Raw genomic sequence first — 24,797 nt, 5'->3', positions numbered from 1 at the left:
TGAACTGAGGACTAAAATGATGATCATTATTCAACCTTGTGGCGTTTGTTAGATCCGTGCAGTAGATGAACTGAGAACTAAAATGGTGATCGTTATTCAATCATGTAAAGTTTTTTTAGATTGGTGCAGAAGATGAACTGAGGACTAAAAAGATGATCATTATTCAGCCGTGTAAAGTCTGTGAGATCCGTGCAGAAGATGAACTGAGGACTAAAATGGTGATAATTATTCAACTTTCTGAAGTTTGTGAGATTAGCGCAGAAGATGAACTGAGAACTAAAATAGCGATCACTATTCAACCTTGTGAAGTTTGTTAGATCCGTCCAGTAGATGAACTGAGAACAAAAATGGTGATCATTATTCAACCTTTTGAATTTTGGAGATCGGTGCAGAAGATGAACTGAGAACTAAAATGGTTCTAGTCTTGCTCTGTTTTATTTTTACTGAATTGTTGAGTTTAGGACTTAATGAAAAGTAGTATTCAATTTGTCTTAATTTCTTTGTGATTTAACTAAAAGAAATACATAAATAAAAATATAGACATATACAGGTACAATTTTTCATCGAGACAGTGAATTAAATAATCTAAAAAGAAACAAATTATTTCAGCTTCACATCTGGAAAGCTTTATTATTTCTTTGTTTATTCTGTTCATAAATGTAAAGGTTGTGTCTTCTAAGTAATTATTTATTTACAGAAATTAACGGTAAAAATGCTCTGCTCGCATAGTTTTAGGCTCTTAAAAAAAAAAAAAATTAGTATAAAAAGCTGCTATAATTTTAAGACTGTAGTGTTACGGAAAGTCAAGAGACAAGCTTCTAATTCTCGGGGTAGCTATAGAACTTTTTTTGTCATAAAATAGCCTCCTGAGCAGAATAAAGACTAATCTTCTTAGAGAAGGTAATTTTCTGTATGTTTCTGTTGTGCATATCTGAAATAATGTTTTCTTGGTGAAATGGTGGCACTGGAATCAGTTCAGTGTCACCATGTGAATTCATTTCTGTTATTTCTCCTTTTCCTCGCTATCAAGTCTGGTTAAATAAATTCGATTATAAGTTTATTTAAATTAAAGTCTGAAATGTTTTGGCAGCAAAGATTCTTTTCATCATTTGCCACAATTGGTTATTTCGTTTGTCATTATGAAAGACTAATAAGAATGGTTTTATTTTAAATCTGATAACGTAACTTCCATTATTAATTTATATGAAGTGAAGCTTTAAAATGTTTTATTTAGTGACAGGTGAATTTGCTTTTTATCATAAAAAAAAAAAAAAAAAAAGGTTCTATGGTTTCCCTGAGAATTAGAGGCTTGTCCGAGGGGGCTGGTAAACAGTTGTCTGTTTCGTCATTATGAAAGGCTAATAAAAAGGGTTTTATTCTAGGATGAAAGCGTACCATTAGCAGAAGAGAGTATTACCCATACTGTTACTCCAAATGAAACAACAGCCACCAAAATACATGACAGTATTATGAAATCAATCTTACCTCAGTTGCACCGCCTTCTTACTGCAAGGTCAAAGCGAGATTCACAGCATAAAGTGAATCGAGGCCAAAATTACTATCCAGAAGATGAAGAGATTTTGCGAGTACCTTTAGCCCTGGCTATGGTTGCTTTGTTAAAAGGGCTGCCCAAGGGGACTCTTGAGAGGAATCTTCCAGGGTAAGGATCATTTTTCTCGAGCAGTTTTGCGGTCAAAGAAGTGATTAGTTTCTAAATGAATTTTTGTTAAAAGCAGTTCCTTTTCATTCAACTTCGTCTGTTTAGGGATTAAAAATAGGGACTATTGCATCTTATTCTATTTGAAGTTGTGAATCATCACAATTTATCCTGTTTCGGGAAACCACTTATTCTGATGATGCCTTGAACGTGAGCATTCAACTTACTTTATCAAATTAGTAAATAATATTTGAAAATTAATTCAATGTTAAAAATAAATATTGATTTATAATAATGAAATAATCAAATAAATAAAATAAGATTCTAATCAAAATGTAAACAGTATTTCTTACTTTGTTTCTTTTCCTTCGATTAACAACTACTGATTTTACTGATTTACGGGGCACGTGATTAGTTTCTAAATGAATTTTTGTTAAAAGTATGTCCTTTTCATTCAACTTCGTCTGTTTAGGGATTAAATTTTCAAAGAAAAATTTCTCGAAGATCCATCAGGTATCTGTTTAAAGGTAGGGTATTTGTCATATGCAAGTAACACTGCAGCTATTACTTGTTTGAGTTAGGGTACTTGTATGATAAACCCCCTACCGCTCAGGTTGTTCATTCATTGACACATTATATAACCGGTTGTTTTTTTTTCGTTAGTTTCTTTCAGCTTAGCGTGAGACAAGACAAAGAGAAGTGACAGAATAGACGGAAAATATATAATTTGGGAAATATTTTTTCACATTAGGGGTGGGGGGTAAAGTATTTGGACAGTGTTAAGTTAGAAAACAATTCTTACTACATAATATCCAGAATAATTGTACCTAACACATTAGACATGCAGACCCGGTATACTTCACCCTCACCCCCTCTAATATGCAAATATATAGCCCAGATTTGTTTCTAAAGTATTATATTTTTGTCTTACTTTGGTATATTTTATTAGGATTGAACGTCAGAGAAACATATTAGAAGAATATTAGGTAGGGGTATATCATACAAGTACCTGAGATAGAAATAGGTGTTGTCTAGGCATGAAGTTTACAAGCGAAATTTAATTTGTATAAAGTATGAGTTTGTTGCGTTAGAATGATGATGGTTACTGTTGTAGCTGTAACCTAGTAAAGGCAGCCCATTGTAATCAAAAATAAAAATGCACTTAAATAACTGGTACATAAATAAAAACTGTCATGTCTGGGTGATTCAGGAATGGTAGCCATTATCTAAATTAGTCTTAATACTAAAATGTTATTTCCAAAACAAATTTATGGGGATTTCCCAATATATGAAAAGATTCACTTTTTTATCCTACAAGATTAAACAATGACTAAAAAATTAAAATATGATATTAAAAAAAATCTTTTCGCCTCCAAACTAGGGGGTCGGAACAGTTTCTGTTTGTTTTTTTTTTTTTTTTTTTTTTTTTTTTTTTTTTTTGAGAAAACGAAAAAAAACAGAAAACAGGTAGCCGTTTTTTTTCTATCGTTTTTGCTTCTGTTCCGTTATTTTTTTCTTACCGTTCTTGCCATTTCTTTTTTTCTTAGACCCCGTTTTCTTCATTTTCCGTGTTTTGGTTGCGAATAGTATCATGAAGACATTATAGTCCTGTGCTCAAATGTTCTGAAGATAAGATTTGCCACTGTGAAAATTAATTCAACATTAAAGGCAGTGTTTTTCAAATCTATTTCTTTAGTAGGGAGAATGTTTCGTTTATTCTACTCCAAAATTTTAAAATCTAATCATCTACTAACTTTCTAAGTATCTTTTACATTTTATGCTGTATATTCTGGAGTTGCTTTCTCTTCCTCAAAGCAAGCTTTCTGCAAATCCGTTGGACATACGTTGCATGTTTGTATTCTTTCGTCGATAAATCTGTGGCGTTTTGCAAAAAGGGCCTAAGTCTGCTTTTCCTAATTTTACGGGAAAGCAAAATGAAAATAAAAATGCAAAATGAAAAAAAAAAATCTTTCTCACAAATCAGAATTTAAGAAACTTGAAACCTTAAAGATCGATTCTTATTTAACTTTTCAATCGAAGTTCACAGAAAATGTCCAAATTGTTGAATTAATCATTACTTAGAAGATAAGGGATTACACTCTTTTCTACGCCCTTTTGGAACAATTTACAACTCGGTCAGAATTAAAGGTAAGCCCATTTTGAATAGATCAATCGATAGATCTCTTTATATATGCATATGTTTAGTATCAGGGGCCCCGGGTGGCGGTATTGTATATATTAATAATGCATTAGCATAATTATTTCGTTATTCTTTAGTTTTAAGTCATGACGTGTCAGGTCAGCAATTTCAATTGAATTAAGAAATTATGGAGTGGATTCAACTCCTCTGTCCTGTTAATCAACCATTTTATAGGATTTGTTTTATTTTGGGACTTGATGTGATTTTCATTGTTACTTCTCTTCTAACCGCGGATCTCATTTACGATTCGATGTGACAATCTCTGCCACTTTTCTTCTAACCCTATTTCCCATTGCTTTATTTTGGAATTCGTTTTGATGGCGTGTTGTGGCATGTCTGCTAGCCGCAGATCTAGCTTGCACTTCATTTTCGTGCATCATTGCATAAGATATATTTCCATGCATTTTGCTTTAGCTGCTCGGATTCATTCGAAATCATGTGTAATTTCGCTCGACATCATAGATAGCAAAAAACTTCCTTCCAAGCTTTTCCCCAGTCGTTGTATTTTTGCTTTATTGGTGTTGCTATATAATTCGGTGCCGTAGCAAGTAGGAATGTTCCAATGTCTATGCCCTCTGGTATATCTAAATTACGTATTCCCATAGTCATTGTTGTATTCTTTAGTTGCAAGTTAAAGGGTGGCAAATCAGTAATTTTGAATTTTGACATGAGTTCAATTTTGCCTTTCGGTTTATCCATTATAGACCCCACAACAACACGTTCCTTATCCTATTATAATTTCTGAAATACCTAAATTGAGCAATAGCATAATTATCATGTTATTCTTTAGTTTTAGGTCAAATTTTTGTTTGCTGATCAATGGGATTTTTTGTTTCTTGTTCCATCTCATTTTCTTTAGCTGCTTATAGCCATTTGTCATCTTGTGTAATTTTGCACGATTAATATGTACTAAAAATCAATTTCTTCATCCTGTTCATCCTTCATAGACTCACACACTTTAAACTAACACGTTCCTTCATTCCATAGTAATTTTGCTTTGTCTTCTAACCAAGGATTTCGTTGCGCAACATTTTCGGGTGCAAATCAATGTAATTTTTTTGTTTCTTGTTCCATGCCTTTTTCTTTAGCTGTTTGGAGTCACTTGTCATCTCTTTTAATTTTGCATGCGTCATAGATACTAAAAACAATACAACCACCCCTAGGGAAAAATGATGTAATTTTTGTTCTTTCAATGTAAATAAATGTGACGTTACTCGCACGATGTTTTTTTTTGCTATATATTAAATTCCTCCCTCCAGTTTATCCTTAACATATGCCAAAATAGCTTCATTCCATTTCAAAGTGGTTAAGAAATTCTGGTGTGAATTCATTTTCTCCCTATCTGTTTGTGTATCTTTGCAGACGCTAGAACAACACTTCTTCATTTTAGGGGGGGGGGGAATCGGCAGTTTCGATTGAATTAAGTAATTGTGGCGTGAACTTAATTCCTTCTTCCTGTTCATCTTTCACAGACTCACTCACGCTAAACTAACACGTTCCTTCATTCGACAGTAATTTCGCTTTGTGTTATAACAGCAGATTTGGCTGTGCAATATTTTCCTTTGCAGTTCAATGCTATTTTTGCTGCTTCTTGTTGCATCTCTTTTTCTTTAGCTGTTCAGAATCATTTGTTATACTGCGTAATTTGGCATGCCTCATAGACACTTAAAACAATACGACCACTCCCCGGGGTAAGATGATGTAATTTATGTTCTTGAAATGCATATAAATATGGCGTCACTCACATGAACGTTTTTTCCAAAATTAAGTATCATAAATTTATCGAGTAATTTATTTTAAATCCGAAAAACAACACAAGAATAGATATAAAATCATTTAACCTGGGGTTCGCAAAGCGTTTTTTTTGTGATTGTCATTGATTAACTGTGATTAGCTGTGATTTTTCGCAATAAATATTTTGAGTCCACACCATGTATTTTTTTACTGCCGAATCTGAAGACAGTTGAACATTTTTGTTCAGTTTGTTTCCAACGAAATTATTTTAAAGTTCTTCTTGTTTAAATTTTGTTAACATATTTAGCGCCTGACGGGGTTAGCTGCCATGCTAAGCTGGTCTATGTTCTGTCTTACCTTCCAGTTCGACTTTTTGATTAACCTTCTACTAAAGTTTTATGATTGTGCAGCGTAGTTTTGAAATGTCAGAACGAACCACGAAATTTGGTGAAAGTGCGGCAATCGCCAAAAGAACGGTTATCGCTGTTTCTCGCATAAAATTGCAGCTATGTTTGCCCCGGGAAAGCTTAAGACAAAATATGTGAAGAGGTAGGATTCGAATGTTTGAATAACGCAGTCCGGCTTAGCAAGTCAGCTAGTCTCACTTCGGCTTATAGAAGCTAAAATTGTTCCAATAAAATAATTTTGAAATGGTTTCATTCGTAGAAAGCGCAATAAAACAATCTTTGCTGCCATTAAAAGATGCCGCAAAAATTCTACATAGAAGTATAGACATTAAAACTTTTAGTTGCATAAAATCTTCGGGGTATATAAAGTTAGCATCCCTGGGGACCTCCTAACCATCAGCATTTGACTTCCATCCTTCCTAGGAGTACCGTTATTTCTGCCTTACAAACTCTGCTTTAATTAAAACTTTCTCTGTTGTTTTTCTTTCAGTATCTTTATGAAGATTTGTACTTTTCTGAAGTCTCGGGCTGACAGTATCCGTGTGACTGCGCGAGACACCCTTGTAAAGATTATGGTTTTTCTTGGGCCCACCTTTTTGCCAGCTTTCATCCGAGAAAGTAGTGCTATATTGAAGCGAGGTTTTCAAGTACATGTGCTGATATTCACGTTGCACGCAATAGTACACGGTTTGATGCCACAAATCAAACCGGGTGATTTTGATCCTATTGTTACTGACATTGTTAAGGTAAGTTTTTTTTCCCTGGCTTTTTAAAATGTAATTCTTTTACCGAAATAATCTTTTCTACTTTTTAAGATCCATCACATAAAAGGTGATAGTACTTAAAGTCATGTTCATACAATTTTACGAATTTTTGAATGTATATAGCCCGAGGGGACTAGAATATACACGCAACTGCATTCTATTTGTTTGAATCCTGTCACTTCTTAATCTTTACGGTTCCTAAACGGTGCTGGAAATTTTCAGGGATTTTCTTTTTCCCCCAACCTTCCTAGCTGTACTTTTTAAGGAATTGCTGTATACCTTTCAAGGGTGATTGTAAAGTATTTTGAAAAAAAAGAAATGTTTTTTTTTGAAAAAAACCTTTTTTGAAAAAAAAATTACTCAAAGAACCCTTTCGTTTCTTTTATGAAGCTTGAGATCATGGCCAAATAGTCAAGCAAATTTATGGATTTATAGCTGAAACTTATAGCTTAGATTGAATTTGTGTTAGACTTATTTAGTATAAGTTCAATTTAACCATATCAGTCCGATTACATTTAATTTCTAGGTAAGGTAATAAGTTTCTTTTGTCGTATAATGGATTATTCGTAACTGAAAATGTCTGAAAATGTCCGGAAAATTTTAAGCTGTCCGAAAGATTAACAAAAAAAATTTAAAAGGCTTTAAAAATTCGGGCCATTCAATGTTTCAACTTTCATTAAAACTTGGTGTGTATATGCTTATGTTTTATATATTTTTATTAGTTTTTTTTCCGTTGATAAGGGATTCTGGAGTTAATTTCACAGTCTAAGGCATGTTTTGCTTTGTAGTTTTTCACTATTGTAAACAAACATATTCCCTCGTTTTTTGTTGGTTATTTTTTTCAAAATTTTTTTCGCATTTAATAATGGAAAAGTAGACTGGTCTTAAAAATTATCGCTGTGCTTGAAGAAATTAACGTCTTTCCAAGTCTAATGACCAGAAGACATTATATACCAGCATAAGAAATATTCACACTTTTCTTGGGAAAATCAGATCAAGAAGAGGCAATTAAAGTTTTTTGTTCTTCTACAAAGAGCACAACCTACGTCTAGGGACGTGTCCATACTTAAAGGCCATACATAATCTCTCTGGTTTATTCAGGAAAGATGAAGAGAAATGAGGGGGAGGGGTGAGGTAGAGAGGACTCTACCACATGTTTGTGTAAAACCAGTAATTCGCAAGATGTGATCTCCTGAATTTCTAGCTTTGTATCCAAGAGTTGTTTGGAGAAACATCAGAAGAGAAGGAGGTTGCACAGATAGTGGCCAAAGTCAAGGAGGCCAAAGGGAATAAGAGCTATGATCTGCTCAATATTACTGCCAAGTTTGTTACTCATAGAAGACTGATGCCCTTGGTCACACCTTTTAAAGGTAATTGTTGATTTTTTTTTGATTTTTTTTTTGAGATTTTTGTACCAAAATTAGCCAAGTAAAGGAACAAAATGAGATCAATTATAATGCAAGATTGGTAGAATACTTATTTCAATATAAAAGGAAGATTAAAAAGTGACTCAGTTTAATGTAAGAAGATTTATTTCTGGAAAATTGCTATCACAATCGCAAAAAAATCTTTCAGTGGAAAGATCTATAGAGGCAAAAATGCAGCAGAACGAGGGAAGTGAAGTCGAAGGGGGGAAAATTGACTAGTGAAAAGGGGATTTGTCCGGGGGCTATGGAAGGTAGTGTTGACAAAACAAAAGAAAATTTTTGCTCTCCTTTCTTTAAGGCTGACCAGATTGTCTCTCCAAACAGGGCCTTACATTCTTAGACCTCCGTTTTGCACTGCCTCTATTCTGTCGGACCAGTCATTGAAGATGCCAGGATCCCAAAAAGGACAGGCGTACACGAGGATTGGATGGACCAATGAAATAGTAATTCTTAAACAAAGGGATTTGTTTAAATTTTTAAATTTAAATGACGACTTTAATTTAAATGAATGACATTTAAATTTAAACATTTAATTTAAAATTAAATATTTAAATTTAAATGACGTTTAAGTTTTTAAGGAATTAAAGGAGGAAAAATATGGCATTTGCACGTTTCAAAAGAGTATTAATACGGTAATCTCGTTTTAAATCGCTTTTTTACAAGATAAACATGGTTGAGATGATTTGTATTGTTTGTAATTTATAATCATTCGAACTAAGATAATGCTGTCAAACAGTTTGTGGTAACAAACTGTAAGTAAGGAGTGACACGGCTAAATAGTAGCCAAATCTTTAAAAACGGAATTTTGATCTCAATAGATAAATCAAAAGAATTGGCTTATTGTTCTGATTCCAAATATATAGAATATTAAGTTTATCCATGAAAAGCTACGAGCCTGAGGAAATTTGACTGATTTTGGAAAAAAAGGGGAAATACCCTCTAAAAATCAATGAATCTTAACGAAAATCTCACCATCAGATTCAGCGTATCAGAGAACCATACTGTAGAGGTTTCTGTAGAGGTGGGGGGGGGATTTTCTGCAGGGGAGATTTTGCGGGGGGGGGGGAATTTTCCATGGAGAGGAAAGTTTCCGGGGTAATTTCCATGGAGAGGAAAGTTTCAGGAGTAATTTTACACTGAGGGAATTTGTCAGAATTCTTATACGAAATTCTTTTTATTTGTCTTACTTTCTCTTTACCGACCCAAGTTTACACGTGGAGATTTTAAGGGTAATTGTCCGGGGTAAATTTTCACCAGGACTGAATTGTCTAGAGGAATTTTTCGTGGGTGCGGGGTGGGGGGTCTGTGGAGGTGGAGCCGGAGCAACGTCAAAACTTACAACGAACAAAAACTATTACATATAAGGGGGGGGGGGGTTGCCCCCTCCCCAAAACCTCGTTCTTTACGCTAAATTTTGAATTTTTTCCCAATTCTTTAAGAACGACTCCTGAAACACAAGGTTCGTTTAATTAGAAAAATAAAAGCCTTTTCAAATGTACTTAAAAACTTTAGCGTGAAGAGCGAGGTGTCGAAGAAGGGGCAACCAACCCCCCCCCCTCATTCATATACGTTATAAATTCTATTTGTTTTAAGTTTTGATGTTTCTCCTTACTTCAATTGAAAACACTTTTTTTTTTATTTAATTATATGAAGGATCTTATTTTCGATCGATCCTGAACCTATAATATGTCTTTCAAGAACGCGTTTTTGTATATTTATATATATATATATATATATATATATATATATATATATATATATATATATATATATATATATATATATATATATATATATATATATATATATATATATATATATATATATATATATATATATATATATATATATATATATATATATATATATGCAAAGAAACGTTTTATGCATTTATTTTAAATAGGACTTGGTTGGCTTGTAGTTTTGGACCGATTGTCGACTCCTTGACATTTTTACACCAAGGCAGTGCTGTAATCTGGCTGCTATATATCTTAATTAGTTACTGCTACACAGATGCGAATAGAGTCACAGAGTGAGTTTTTTTTCTCTTCTTTTTTCAAACGGTTCGCGGTACGAGCTGTAGGTAAAGAACGACTTGTGCTAACGGTAAACGAAACTCTCTTTACGCACACAGGGGTGACAATTTAGAAAGGCGGCGTTTATATTTTTTTATGACATATCATTCTTTTGTTAGGTCATAGATGTAACTCATTGTTTTGGTGGAAAAATGATCTAAGGTCTTAAAAAAATTTAAGTGACCGGAAGTTAAAAAATTCGAGTTGAAAAATGTCTTACTAGTTTTATTAAATTAGACAACGACCTGCAAAATAGTAACCGAACCCTAAAAACCGGACGTTTGAAAAAGCATTGAAGATGTTTGAAAATCGCATAAGGTGAAAACAACAACCAAATTCTAAAAACCAGATATTTTAAAACAATATGATGCCGTGGATGCTGTGGATGCTGTGGGTTTGATCTCAGCTTTGTAGCATGGAACTCAAGGTCGAAGTAACACGCTACAGGGCCGACGCAAGAACGTTACTTGTGAAGAAGCGTCGTTAATCCAATACAAACATACAGGTTTTGGGCACTTTTTGGGGAGAAGGAATGTTTTTTTTTTACATTTTGTTGTGAGTATCAGGGCCCCCACGTTGAAAGAGTCACGAATGTAAGTATCAGGCCGATAAACAACTTTTCTGTCTGATTTTCTATCAATATGGTAATTTAGAAAGAAAGCATTTCATATTTTAGATGTACTCATAACCACAAAGTCTCACAAGATAATTAGAAAAATTGAAGATTGTTACTATCACATTGCAACGGGATTGGCTACCAATGAGAGCATTTCCTTCCAATCAGAATTGATCTTTGTTCATGGTATAGTCACGGAGAGTATTCCACAATGGTTTCCAAAAGAGGCAGCTACCAAAGAAGTGAAAAAACCAATTTTTGAAAAGCCAGACTCATTTATCATTCAGCCAGAGCCAAAGAGGAAGAATGCTGGTACTGCAGGGAAAGAAAATGCAAAGGTAAAAGATAAGTTTTAATGATTCCAGGGAGGGGGGGGTATATGTCTGAGCCTTCAAAGGGGAGCAAGGCATCAAAGGACTTCCGGTTTGGTTAAAAACGCTAATAAATCTGCAGTTTTGCTATAATTTCTTAGTGGACAGTTTGCTCAAGTGGGGTCTTTCGGAAAATGGAATTACAAAATAAAAAAAAAAAAAAATAATCGAAGAAACTTCCTAAAATTTCTAAGTAGTTAGGCAAAAAAGATTAGACAGATAGCGAAAAAATAAATGTTGTTTCTGGTTCAGTATTGGTGCTTCAATTGTAACCAGAAACAAATAAGTTTTTCAAATAACCAAGAGAGCTAGGGGCGGTGCTGCGATTTTTGCTTATTCATTGACTATCTCTTCGGCTTTATCTAATAACTATTTTGCTATTTGCCAGGGTCACTCAGTATAAGATGAGCTCGTTCGTAACACCCATGGATCTCATATTTGACGAAACTTGGTTTGTTGCTTTCTTTTTGGATATGATCAACCATGCACAAATTTTGGCCAACCTCTTTTATTGTTTATTTTGCGGCAATTTTTGATGATTTTGACTTCTGTTTGATGTAAGATGATTGGCTGATAAAATTGTATCCTCTTTAAAAGATGTTTAGATTTTCTCCATTTATGGATTGATTTTTACGAGTTTACAATTGTTGTCGAACAATTTTTTTTTTTTTGGGTGGGGGGGAGGTCTTACTTACCACAGTTGTATGACTTTTTCGCTTCTACAATGCTTACTTTAGCTCTTTTAATCAACTTTAAGTATTGCTATGTGTTTCAAAATTTTGAGGCTTGTTGTAGAAATAAAAGCAACGCTCAAAGAAAGATTTCCAGTGCTCCTCTTCCGTAGGGGAGTTCAGAGTAGACGCCTCCTTAAATTCAAGCTTGAAATTAGCTTGAGCTTTCACCATAGCCTTAGGATGCACCTCCGAGAGGAAAAAAACAAGAATGAAAATATGTTCACCCATTTTTTTAGACATGAAGATAGAGGGAGCATTTGATACCCTGCATTGTTGTTAAAAAGAAGAAAAAAATAAAACAGATGAATAATATGAAAATAACAGGAAAATATAGTGGAACTTGTAAAGGCTCTGATATTTTTTCGGTGGGGGGATGAGGTGAATTGGTCCAAAGGCCTAGAGCCTCAATTTGTGCCTGATCCATAGGGTATGCCTAAAGTTTTACTTTAAAGTTTTAGATTTTCACTGATTTTGAAATGGTTAAAGCCTGTCACATCTTTCGGGCATAAATCTAAGTCGTCTAGCCAAACCATATTATGAGAATTGCATGTCAATTTTTCATCAGTCTTCTTTTGAATTTGTTGGAAAATAATTATTTAGATAATGTTCTCCACGAAATGTTGTTTTTAGAATTTGCAAGATATTTCTGAAAAGTATTTTCACTGTTGCATGTCTAATCCAGGGTGCCGTGAGTAAAGCTTGGTGTTGGGGTAAAGGAAGTTGGATAATGTACAAGTAGGTTTTTATTTGACAGTGCATTCCTTTTGTGTAAAATTTTATTTTTGTTTTTTTATTTTTAGTTTACATTTATCGCTGACCCTAATAATTATTAATTTATTTTTAATGCGAAAATGCGAAAATACTTGACATGGTTTTATGGGATATTTATTGGCCCTTAATCCCGACTTTAAAATCGTTTTGGTATTTTTATTGATATCAGTTTTTTTTTCCATTTTAGGTTTTAATTTTCCTCATTCTCTGATTATTGTTTTTTTTTTTTTTTAGATTGGGATGAAGACCCATTCTCATATAATTACAGAGTTTGCTCTGCAACTCTTACAGTTGAGGCTAAAAAAAGAGAACATCGACAGCGAAGACAAACAGTTGCTTGGAATGCTTGACCCCTTTATTTCTATTTTGTCAGAATCCCTTGCTTCTCCACACAATAAGGTAGTTAACTTTCGACTGTCAACCTTTTTTCCTCTTTTTTTTTCTTTTTTACTACTTAATACTGTTGCAAAAAAGGATTCATTTTCTTCTCTTTTCGAATCTGAGCTGTTAAAATATTAGAGTACCGAATTGTGCGGTCAATTGATTAGAACAGTAGAGTGAATAGATTTCTTCTTATTCAAAAATGTCCTTACAATACGAAAGTGGAATTCTTCTCTCAAAACTGAAAACTCTTTCGAATCCGAAAGATTGTAAAAATCCTTTTCCAAATTAAAATTGCTGTAATAATTTTTTCTAATAATTTTTTAATAGCAGAACCAAGCTGGGGCCTGAGTCACCCTTCTGACTTTTTCTCCAAATTAGATTCACTGTCTCTTAATCTTGGGGTTTGTCTCAAGCTTTCAATTCTTAGCTAAAAAGTCCCGCTACAAAGCATGTGCAACCCCCCCCCCAGCCAGCAGGTGCTATCTTTCACAAGTCTCAAATTGGAACTCGAGGCAATCTTCATCTGTGGGCTGCCACGAACCTTGGGGCAAACCCCCCCATGCTGCTGGTGCAGTAACCCACACAAGTGTTGATCCGTTGTGCCGTGTTCAGAGAGTACACCATTGGCTCCATACTAAGGATCTGTCAAAAACTTTCTCAAGAATGCTATCTCCTGTGATAACTCTTCTGCAAAATTGGGAAATGTGATATAGATGGTTTTTCTTAACACAACAGCGATCACAGTACATTCCTTGGATCATCTGGATGTCATAGTCTAACAAAACCACTAATTATGGTTTAGAAAAATAGCCAATAAATCATGTATTTATAAATAGTGCTACTTGGAGTGTGTTTCCGCGTCCTTGAATAAGTACATTGATAAGAAACGACAAGTATCGTTTAACAATTAATAAGGACACTGATAAGTAAGGGTGGACGCTGGTAAATAAGGGTGGACGCTGATGGTAAGGACGCTGATGAGTGACTACAATTAATATTTAACAAATAATAAGGATGCTGATAGGTAACACAAAGTAACGTTTAACAATTAAAAAGGATGCTGAGAAGTAAGAACGGACGCTGATAAGTCAGCGCTAAGGACGCTGATAAGTAACAACAAGTTACATTTAACAAGCAATGACAAGCTTTCGATAAGTAATGAAACGACAGTAAAGAAGCTTGGATAAGTTTCTATATGAATGACACTCCGTAGCCATAGAAAAGTAGTATTAGTGAAGATAGTTTAGGTCATGTGTTAAGTTTGTTTGTCGTTCTGTCCTAGGCTAGATTAGATGTCCTAGGTAGATTAGAGCATGCGTGACCGACACTGGCTTTTTTTTTTTTTTTTTTTTTTTTTTTTTTTTTTTTTATGCAATGTATTCCTAGTTGAAAATTATATTACAAATACAGATAAGAATTATATATTAAATATATATATCAGTATAAAGTTTGAGGCTATGTTATAACGGAAATAAGAAACTGCTGGTCTAATCTGTTTCTCCATACTGCTACTCCTCAGTTCTATGGAAGTTTGGCCTACCCATTTTTCATTCTTTGGAACAAAACAGTGGAAAATGTCTACCTGAAAAATATTATAACAAGATTTAACAAAAACAGTTAAAGGAAAAAGACAAAAAAAAAATAAATATAACAGTGAAATAGACTACACCCCCTTATTTTATATATTTCTCTTCGAAAAAAAAAAGTGTTTTCTCAATTGATACCCACTACAAACATTCGCTTGCCTGCGACCCTAAAGGATTGTCCCAAAACCAAATAACCAAAATTTGTCCCAGAAATTGTCAACCATTGTAACCAGAAATTGTCGAAAACCAAAATCAGAGGCAACGCTGTAGCGTTGCCTATAGTAAAGGCCATACGGCTCCAATGTTTTATTATCCATTATTTTTTTTTCCCAGAGGCTCTTCATATGGAAGGGGTTGTCGTAGAAACTTCAAAGGGGGATCATTTGATTGGAAATCGAGAGTTCTGGTGCCCTTTTTAATAGTCGAAAATGATTGGAGGGCAACTAGTCCCCTCCCACGCCCAAAATTCCCTCAAACACCTCCGATCAAAATTTTGAGATAGCCATTTTGTTCAGCGTAGTTGATTTCCAGATATAAAATATAATTTTGAGGAGGACAATCCCCCACAACCCTCAGGGCAAGGGTTTTAAGTTATGCCCTGGGGGCATATAAGGTTTTTATAGAAGGCGTTGTGGTAGAAACTTCAAAACAGGCTCAATCGATTGGAAATTAAAGGGCTAGTGCCCTTTTCAATAATCGAAAGTGATTGGAGTGTAACTAGCCCCCTCCCCTCCCACGCCCATCATTTCCCCAAACACATCCAATCAAAATTTTGAGATATCCATTTTGTTCAACGTAATTGATTTTCAGATAAAAAAAATATTTTTAAGGAGGAAACTCCCCAACAACCCTCAGGGCAAGGGTTTAAAGTTATACCCTGGGGGACTATAAGGTTTTTTATAGAAGGTGCTGTCGTATAAACTACAAAACAAGATCATTTGATTCGAAATTCGAAAAGCTAGCGTACTTTTCAATAGTTGAAAGGCATTGAGGGGCAACAAGCCCCCCCCCGCAGGCCCATTATTACCCCAAACACACCCAATCAAAACTTTGAGATAGCCATTTTGTTCGGCAGAGTTGGTTTCCTAATAGAAAACACATTTTTGAGCAGGACAACCCTCAGGGCAAGGATTTTAAGTTATGCCCTGGGGGCATATAAGGTTTTTATAGAAGGCGTTGTCGTAGAATCTTCAAAACAGGCTCATTCGATTGGAAATTAAAGAGCTAGTGCCCTTTTTAATAGTCGAAAGTGATTGGAGTGTAACTAGCTCCCCCTCCCCCCCCCCACGCCCAACATTTCCCCAAACACATCCAATCAAAATTTTTAGATAGCCATTTTGTTCAGCGTAGTTGATTTCCAGATAGAAAATATATTTTTGAGGAGGACACCACAACCCTCAGGGCAAGGGTTTTAAGTTATGCCCTGGGGGCATATAAGGTTTTTATAGAAGGCGTTGTCGTAGAAACTTCAAAACAGGCTCATTCGATTGGAAATTAAAGAGCTAGTGCCCTTTTTAATAGTCGAAATTGATTGGAGTGTAATTAGCCCCCCCCCCTCCCCCCCACGCCAATTATTTCCCCAAACACATCCAATAAAAGTTTTCAGATAACCATTTTGTTCAGCATAGTTGATTTACAGATAAGAACTATATTTTTGAGTTGGAGACTCCCCCACAACCCTCAGAACAAGGGTTTTAAGTTATGTCCTGGGGGCATATAAGGTTTTTATGGAAGGAATGCTTGTATAAACTTTAGAGAGGGCTCATTTGACTGAAAATTGAAAGTTCTTGTTCACTTTTTAAGAGTCAAAAGAGATTGGAGGGTAACTAACCCCCCCCTCCTCCACGCCATAAATGCATCAGATAAAAATTTTGAGATAGACATTTTGTTAAAATATTTGAAAGTTCTGATAACAAAAAACACCGGTGTCGACACGGCCCACCAGGGCCCGGGGGTAGGCGTTTTAAGCTATGCCCTGGGGCATAACTTATTAAGGGGGGCTTATAACTTATGGGAAGGGGTTTTGTATGGGAAGAACACATAGGAAATCTATTATAATTATCCAATTATAAGGTTAAAATACATACTCTGTGATAGATGCAAAATTGCTTTGTCACACAAAATCCTATTAAGGTCAATTCCAAACAGTCGTGATCCATTTGTGTCAGCAAGTGAAGTGGTAAAAACACCCTTAATGGAGCTACTTTTTCAATCCAGTCCTTGTTGTCAATCGCCCTTCGCAAGTTATGCAAGCTGTTTATTGTTCATATATCAGGTTTTTATCAAAGAGGTCATCGTACAGACTTTGATGAAAGCCTCAATCGATTTAGATTGAAAATTCTATATCTATTTTTTAAAGTCAAGAATCATCGGACAGTACGTACCCCCCCCCCCTCCATGCCATACAAACTTGAAAATTTTTGAAATAAAAAACGAACAAAAATTAATTAAAAAAAAACTTTCCGAAAAATAATTTTTTCAAAGGAAAGTAAAGGCCATTTTAAACTTAAGCTCAGTTGATATTAATACCTTTTAAAATTCAAACTTAAAACGACCAGAAATTATTATTAAAGAATAAATGAAACCCAAAACGAACCGAAATTAAATAAACAATCATAGCGAAAAACATACAAGAAGTAATAATATAAATGAATAAATAGATCTTAAATCGAGTAATGCTTAGATTGAATATGAAAATAAGTTTAAAACGAAAACAAATGTTTTGCTATTAAAGTATAAATGAAACTTAACACGAACAGAAATTAAATAAACAATCAATGCGAACAAACATACAATATATATTAATGTAAATAAATAAATAAATCGAGTGAAACTTAAAAAGAATATGGAAATCCAGTTTGGATCGAATAAAAATAACTACAAACAAGAGTTTGGGTATCGCCTCACTACAGAAGCCTAAAACCTACTGCGTCATTGGCGCTTTACTAAAAACGAATTATATTACAAATGTTTTCTTTTGTACTGAATATTGAGAATAAATATTAAAATTACAGTAAAATTTTGAACTGATGAGCTTTTAGCAATTAATATCATTATGCATCAAATATTCAGTTTAATTTGTTATTTCTTTTCAAGATTGGTCAAGGCAAATATAGTTTCACTACAACGAAATTTGTATATTGTCCTCTTTTTTAACTGTAGAAACCTCAAGCCATCTACATCATTGGTGCTGCACTGAAAACGAATTACTCTTATATTACAAATTTATTCTTTTTCAGTTCTTACAGCATTAAAAATGAAAATAAAAATTAAATTGAAAAAAAATCTTTTACTGATGTACAATCATATATCTAATATTCAATTTAATTTTGTTTATACTTTCCAAGACTGTTCAAGACTCATATAGTTTTGCCATTCTTTTGAACTCTGCCGTTTTTTCTAACTAATCTTGTTAGTTTGTTGTTAAAACATTCTATAGCTTCTAGGCATTTCTATTTCAGCGAAAAACTGCACCTTAAACTTTGTGGAACATGTTTTTTATTGCATGAAACACCAAAATATAATAAAATGTCAAGTTTCGGCGTGGTCCACCACTCGCAAGCAAGAGCCATTGGTATTTTTGAATCCGCATGGTCAATTTAGGGGGTGGAGGGTAGGCTAATTCTCATAGCAAAGCCATTCCGTCGTGGTATGATTCACATTTTCAACACCTGGCGTCCGGACTATCATATAATCTACGAAGCATACAACTATCCTAAATCAGTATCAATAAATAAATGAAACCCAAAACAGAACAAAAACTAAAATAAATATTAGAGTCAAGCTTAAAACGAGCATAAATTAATATGAGTAGAGTTCAAAACCCCTATGCTTTCTAAAAGCCAGAATATAGTTTGTACTTTACTGAAAAAAAATTCAAATGAGTTTACTGAAAAAAAATGTGCATTGTCAATTTAATATACGTATGCTGATATTTATTCCCTGAAATCTTAATTAATTTTTGATTTCTTTAATTTACAAAAGTGAAAACATTTCAAAGAATTGTTTTCAGTAAAGCGCCAATGACGCAGTAGGTTTTAGGCTTCTGCAGTGAGGCGGTACCCAAACTCTTGTTTGTAGTTATTTTTATTCGATTCAAACTTGATTTGCATATTCCTTTTAAGTTTCACTCGTTTTAAGATTTATTTATTCATTTACATTAATATATATTGCATGTTTGTTCACATTGAATGTTTATTTGATTTATTTTTGTTTTGAGTTTCATTTATACTTCAATAGCAAAAGATTTGTTTTCGTTTTTAGCTTGATTTCATTACTCAATCCAAGTATTAACCGCCTTAAGACCTATTTATTCATTTATATTATTACTTGAGGTATGTTTTTTCCTATGATTGTTTATCTAATTTTTGTTCGTTTTGGTTTTCATTTATTCTTTAATAGTAATTTCTGGTCGTTTTGAGTTTGAATTTTAAAAAGTATTTGTATCAATTGAGCTTAAGTTTAAAATGGCCTTTACTTTTCTTTGAAAAACTTATTTTTCGGAAAGTTTTTTTTTTAATTAATAACATCTACAAAGCGGCTCGCATTAATAGCTGCATATTTTTCTGACGTAAGACCAAGTTATTTGAGCATAGGCAATTTTTCTTATGCACATTAAATGCGTTCTGTGTACTGCCAATGTAGTCAGGATGTAGGTAGCACAGTATTAGGATGCGATGAGTCACTTATGGAGGAGGTGATTGATACTTGTTTATGTTTAGAGTATTGTAAAACAATATATTCTGATGCAGATATTTTACCACAGTTCTTTGGCTATTTTAGTGTGTTTTTGTTTGTTTGTTTTTTCCAATGCCAAACCTCTAACAGATTTGAAGGGACCTGTAATATAAATCAGGATCAGATTTGATCAAATTTGTCAGAAAAATCAATTGCGTCAAGAGATTTTTACAGATTTGTGTTATGGCACTATTTTATATATAAAAGGGATATTTCTTTTCATCTATCAGTAATTAATATCAAATGATCATAACATAAATAGTTTTCATAGATAAAGGGTTAATGTAGTTAATACAAAATTACAGTGAAATATATTTGAATTACCCTTGTTATTCACTGGTTGGGTTTTTATTGTTAGTGTTGTAAGCTAAAAAAAAGATTTTGAACCGATATTTAATGACATTCAGAATAAATATAAAAGCACAAATACTTAAGGAAGTTGTGGAATTACATGAAAAAGGATATAAATTTTCAATTCTTTTATGTCCTTCTAAAGGGAAAAATCCCTCTCTAGAAAGTTTCTCCGTTTCTGAAAGTTTTGGTTTACCATGATCTACTACTTTCTTTGATAATACTAGAGAAATTTTTGTCCAAAAATGATTGATCTATAATTTTATTTTGTAGTCTCAAAGATTTTATATTTTCTTCCCATTTTGTAGCAAGTCGGGTTATCATTAAAGTGTATCATCAAGCTTCTTTGCCTGCCTCTGCCATCTATTGAAAAACATATCAAGAGAATCGTTGGATCAATATTTATCATCCTGAATAAACACGGAGGAGCGGGGACCGCATCTAATGATCAGTTTGAAATGGTTGTCTCGGCATATAAGGTATTTTTTTTTTCTTTTTTTTTGCTAAAGCCTGGTCACATATATAACACTTAATTTTGAATTGTTGCCGTAATATTCGCTCTGTGTGGCCTTTTCATGAAATTTTTACTCTTGTCTCTTTTTCGTGTCAGCAGTTTGCTGAATTTGATTTTTTTTTTTCTAAATAAACGAAGTGCAAAGAATAAATGTTTGTGTACAGAATAATGTGTTCTTTCCTGTATCTATCTTGGGGGTGAACACAATATAACCCAAAGGCTGTGAGCTGCCCCCAGAGCTCTTATGTGCAGACTACGACTTAGATTAATAAACCTTAGAACACAGATATACGACTGGTGATTTTTCTTTATTCCGTTCATTTTAGAGCTGCGATGCCATCTAACAGTTATGTATAGTACCGTATTTTAAATACGCAAATTGTTTTGTTACCAGTATGAAAAATGATATTATAGCTTCTTTATTCTCGTGTGCTGTTTCAAATCATCGTGATTTGAACGTGATTCCACGGTTCACAATAACCGTGGAATCACCGAGGCCAAAAACCTGTAAGGGAAACTTACTGCTGGAAATCACTTTTTTGGTTGGGTAGTACTGATGTGTCCTTTTTTTTCTTTTCTTTTTTCACTGCTAACGGGGCACTGGAAAATCATTGAGATCTGCTTCATGGCTCATTTAAAAAAAATGTTACATCTGCGGTACTTTTGTAAGTACCAAAACATTTTTAAAACTCAAATCCACCTTTTTTGCCAAAAATCTTCATTAACTATTAAGGAAGAGTTTTATCTATACTCTTTAAGATATTTTAAATTATAGATTTCATTGTTTATGTAAGGAAAATTAGAATTTATGCCCACAAAACATCAAAGGAACAAGACTTTCTGTCAACAGAGTTTTGCTGGGGCCTGCAATGTTGTTTATTCGAATGATTCAGGATTTTCACATTTTATAATTTCCTTATAGAGCAGAAATAGAGAGTCTGGGCACTTGAAAAGCAGAATGTCTGACTAAGGACTGCTTTTTTTTTTATCGTCTCGTTCTTTAAGCATATTTTTATAAAAAAAAAGGTTAATAAAACAATTGATTTTAAATCTTTATTTCTTTGTATATACTCTTATTTTGTATTATAATATTTTTTAATGTGGCCTTGTTTTTTTATGACTATTATTGCCATTTTTTTTTTGTAAAGGACTTCAATACTTTGGCGAAATATCCAGAAATAATATTTTTAAATATCCAAATGCGTGTAAGAATTTATACAAGTTTTAATTCTAAAAATAATTGGGGAAAACCTATTTTTTAGGTATTGGCTTTTTTTCTGAAGACACCAGTAGGGGAGGGACACCAGTAGAAGGGGTAGAGTTAGCACAAGTTTTATTTTTGACGATATTAATGACGAAAATTTTTGACGAAATTAATGATTGACGATATTAATTGTTGACGAAGATAATTAATGATTAATTATTATTGATTAATTAGGATTATTATTGATTAATTGTATGATTAATTATTAATGGTACTAATGACGAAATAATTAATGACGATATTTTTGACGAAAATTAATATAGAAAGCTTCAATGTATTAACTCAACGCCTACAGATGCGTGGTTTTGGCCAATCGCTAGTTCTAAATAGTGGTGACATATTGAGAATAAAAAGATGCCCAACTTTCAAATTAAAAACCTGTTTTTTTCCCTTGTAACTCAATCTCATCTGTATTTTATATATCCTTTAAATCAAATCAACAAATATTCTAGCCCGTCAAGAAAATGAGCTTGAAACTCTACATCTATCTAATTTAGTTTAAGATAATGGCAACTTGGTCGCAGTGACGACCAGATCTATCTTTTGTCTCGACATGATGTGCAAGTGCCGCTTAAGAGGATGAACTTAATGTATTTTCGGTATATTATTAACGAAAAGACTTTAAAAACTTGAATTTTATTACAGAAATATCCAGGTTTTCCTCCAAGTTCAATTGTTACTTTCATAGTATTTCAAGGTTCTTGACCCCTCCTTGTAGGAGAACTATTCACGTATACGCTTGTTTGATATGTATGATCACTTCTAAATTAGGCCAGGCAACCTCTTTTCTTCTCTTAACCTCTTAACCTAGAATAAGAGGTCACCCAACCTCTTTTTTCTTTTACTCTTATATATTGAAAGCTGTCAAAATGCAACTTCAAAATAGTTTAGATTGAGTGTATAATTGAATACATATAACTTTTTGAGTCCATAATCTTACTTGATGATTCAGGAAGTAATCTAAGAGGAGGACTCTACGTGCTTAAAACATTGGCTTTAAATTACGATTTCTCGGCTTACAAACTTGGACGTGTTCTAGTGGTTCTTGTAACTTCGTTGATGATGAGTCCTCCCCCCTCCCCAATATCTAGTTGTGCTCTGGTATGACAGCTGATAATCTTTTATTGGAATATTAACATCCAATTATTTTTTACAAATGTGAAATTAGTATTAAATCTGCAGTCGACATTAGTGCAAACTAGTCACTATGTTAAGTCCTCCGAACCGGACACACTCATGATTGCTACTTCTTCGTTACATCCTGTTTAACAGTTCTCTCCTGGCCCCCATCCGATGTGTATTTGTTTTTATAACTACATTCCAGCCTAACCTAAGGCTCTGGGTTTTTTTTCTTCTTGTTGACTGAATGTTTCTAATTGCATATAATGTCATTGTCCAACGCGCATGTTTATCGCTACTTGGAGTAGCTAATCCTGTGATCGTGATGCGAAAATAAATTGAGAGGTGCCAGAAGCAGTTAGCCGGTGAAAGTACCTTTGGAACTGTTCTTTACTGGTTCGATTGTTTTTTTTGTTTTTTGTGTTTTATTATTATTTTGTACTTGGGTTGATTGTACTTGCTTCATTTTTTGTCTATCGATTACTCCATCAATGTTGTATGTCTACATTTATGATGGGTGATAAACCTATACACAGTTACATACATATTCAATTTATGCGAATATTCAGTTTGTTCACTTCAACTTATCTATAGCTCATTATAATAGCAGACTGCTCATGCCATATCTAAGCAACATTAAACATGAGAAAAAGTTAATAAAAAGAAACATGTATATACAAAATAAACATAGGGCCACTCGTTAAAATACCTAAGCCCATGAATCAGTTGACGTAACAAGTTATGCTTTGATCTTGCTGTAAATATGGTCGTTTTTTTCTTCTTAAAAGTTTTATTTTTACAGGAAACAGCTACAGTCTGGAGAAATCATCCCTTACCAGGTTAAGAAGTGATTCATTTGTTGCTTAACCCATCTTCTTCTTTTTTTACAGTCGATTACTGTAATTATTCGAGATGTTTCTTCAATGAGACTGGAGGAAGATCAACTTCGTGTCCTTTTAACTTATGCCGAGCAGTCTATGTCTGATGTCGATAGCAATGCACAAACCACTGGATTTGCTGTACTCAAAGCAGTTTTGGGCAGAAAATTGGACTTTCCAGAACTTCCAGATATTATGAATCGTGTATCCACTTTGGCAGTTACTTCTGAAATGGGGCATGTGCGAAGTCAGTGCAGACAGGTGAGTGACTACTTATATGTGGTAATGATCAGTAGAGCGGGTTACCGACGAATTAACTATTAGAATATATATAAACATATGTATTTACAATACCAGTAAAGCTGAACGCTTTCCTTCGTATACAAAGGCTTAATAAGGGTGGGTATTAATGTCAGGGACTGCGCCAAACGTATGCTGGTAGGGTATGTTCTATTTTACTATTAGAAAGTATAGAACTGCTAATCAATTGAAATAATTTTGTTAATGGAAATGCTTCTTTTACTTCCATGAAAACTGAGAATCCGAACACTGCAATCGATAGTGTTCTACCCAACATAGTTATAGATATACCAACGTGTTCTACCCAACATAGTTATAGATACACCAACGTTTTCTACCCAACATAGTTATAGATATACCAACGTGTTCTACCCAAAATAGTTATAGATATACCAACATAGATAGTGTTCTAGATTTACCAACGTGTTCTGCCCAACATAGTTGAATGATATACCAACGTGTTCTACCCAACATAGTTATAGATATAAGAAGATAGATAGTGTTCTAGACATACCAACGTGTTCTACCCAACATAGTTATAGATATACCAAGATAGATAGTGTTCTAGACACACCAACGTTTTCTACCCAACATAGTTATAGATATTCTACCCAAAATAGTTATAGATATACCAACATAGATAGTGTTCTAGACTTACCAACGTGTTCTACCCAACATAGTTATAGATATACCAAGATAGATAGTGTTTTAGACATACCAACGTGTTCTACCCAGCATAGTTATAGATATACCAATGTGTTCTACCCAACATAGTTATAGATATTCCAACGTGTTCTACCCAACATAGTTATGGATATACCAAGATAGATAGTGTTCTAGATATACCAACGTGTTCTACCCAACATAGTTATAGATATACCAGCGTGTTCTACCCAACATAGTTATAG

At 33.7% G+C, this 24,797-nt stretch overlaps 1 protein-coding gene across 2 annotated transcripts in view; it reads left to right on the top strand.

Annotated features, from left to right (window-relative positions):
- The window catches only part of LOC148955543 (small subunit processome component 20 homolog), a 165,537-nt gene that overhangs the window by 132,716 nt on the left and 8,024 nt on the right, over nucleotides 1–24,797 (top strand). For both annotated transcript variants that reach the window (XM_089102742.1, XM_089102751.1), the window contains 7 exons: nucleotides 1,383–1,660; nucleotides 6,489–6,744; nucleotides 7,967–8,132; nucleotides 10,941–11,218; nucleotides 12,991–13,155; nucleotides 20,123–20,293; nucleotides 23,602–23,850. In XM_089102742.1, the coding sequence (XP_088958868.1) occupies nucleotides 1,383–1,660; nucleotides 6,489–6,744; nucleotides 7,967–8,132; nucleotides 10,941–11,218; nucleotides 12,991–13,155; nucleotides 20,123–20,293; nucleotides 23,602–23,850 (1,563 nt within the window). The remainder of the gene's footprint in view (nucleotides 1–1,382; nucleotides 1,661–6,488; nucleotides 6,745–7,966; nucleotides 8,133–10,940; nucleotides 11,219–12,990; nucleotides 13,156–20,122; nucleotides 20,294–23,601; nucleotides 23,851–24,797) is intronic.

Source organism: Artemia sp. Qi Xiang Cuo, chromosome 2, assembly GCF_049724085.1.
Source record: "Artemia sp. Qi Xiang Cuo chromosome 2, ASM4972408v1, whole genome shotgun sequence".
NCBI lineage: Eukaryota > Metazoa > Arthropoda > Branchiopoda > Anostraca > Artemiidae > Artemia > Artemia sp. Qi Xiang Cuo.
Note: the sequence above shows the minus strand (reverse complement) of the source record. Positions and strands in the feature narration are given on the sequence as shown.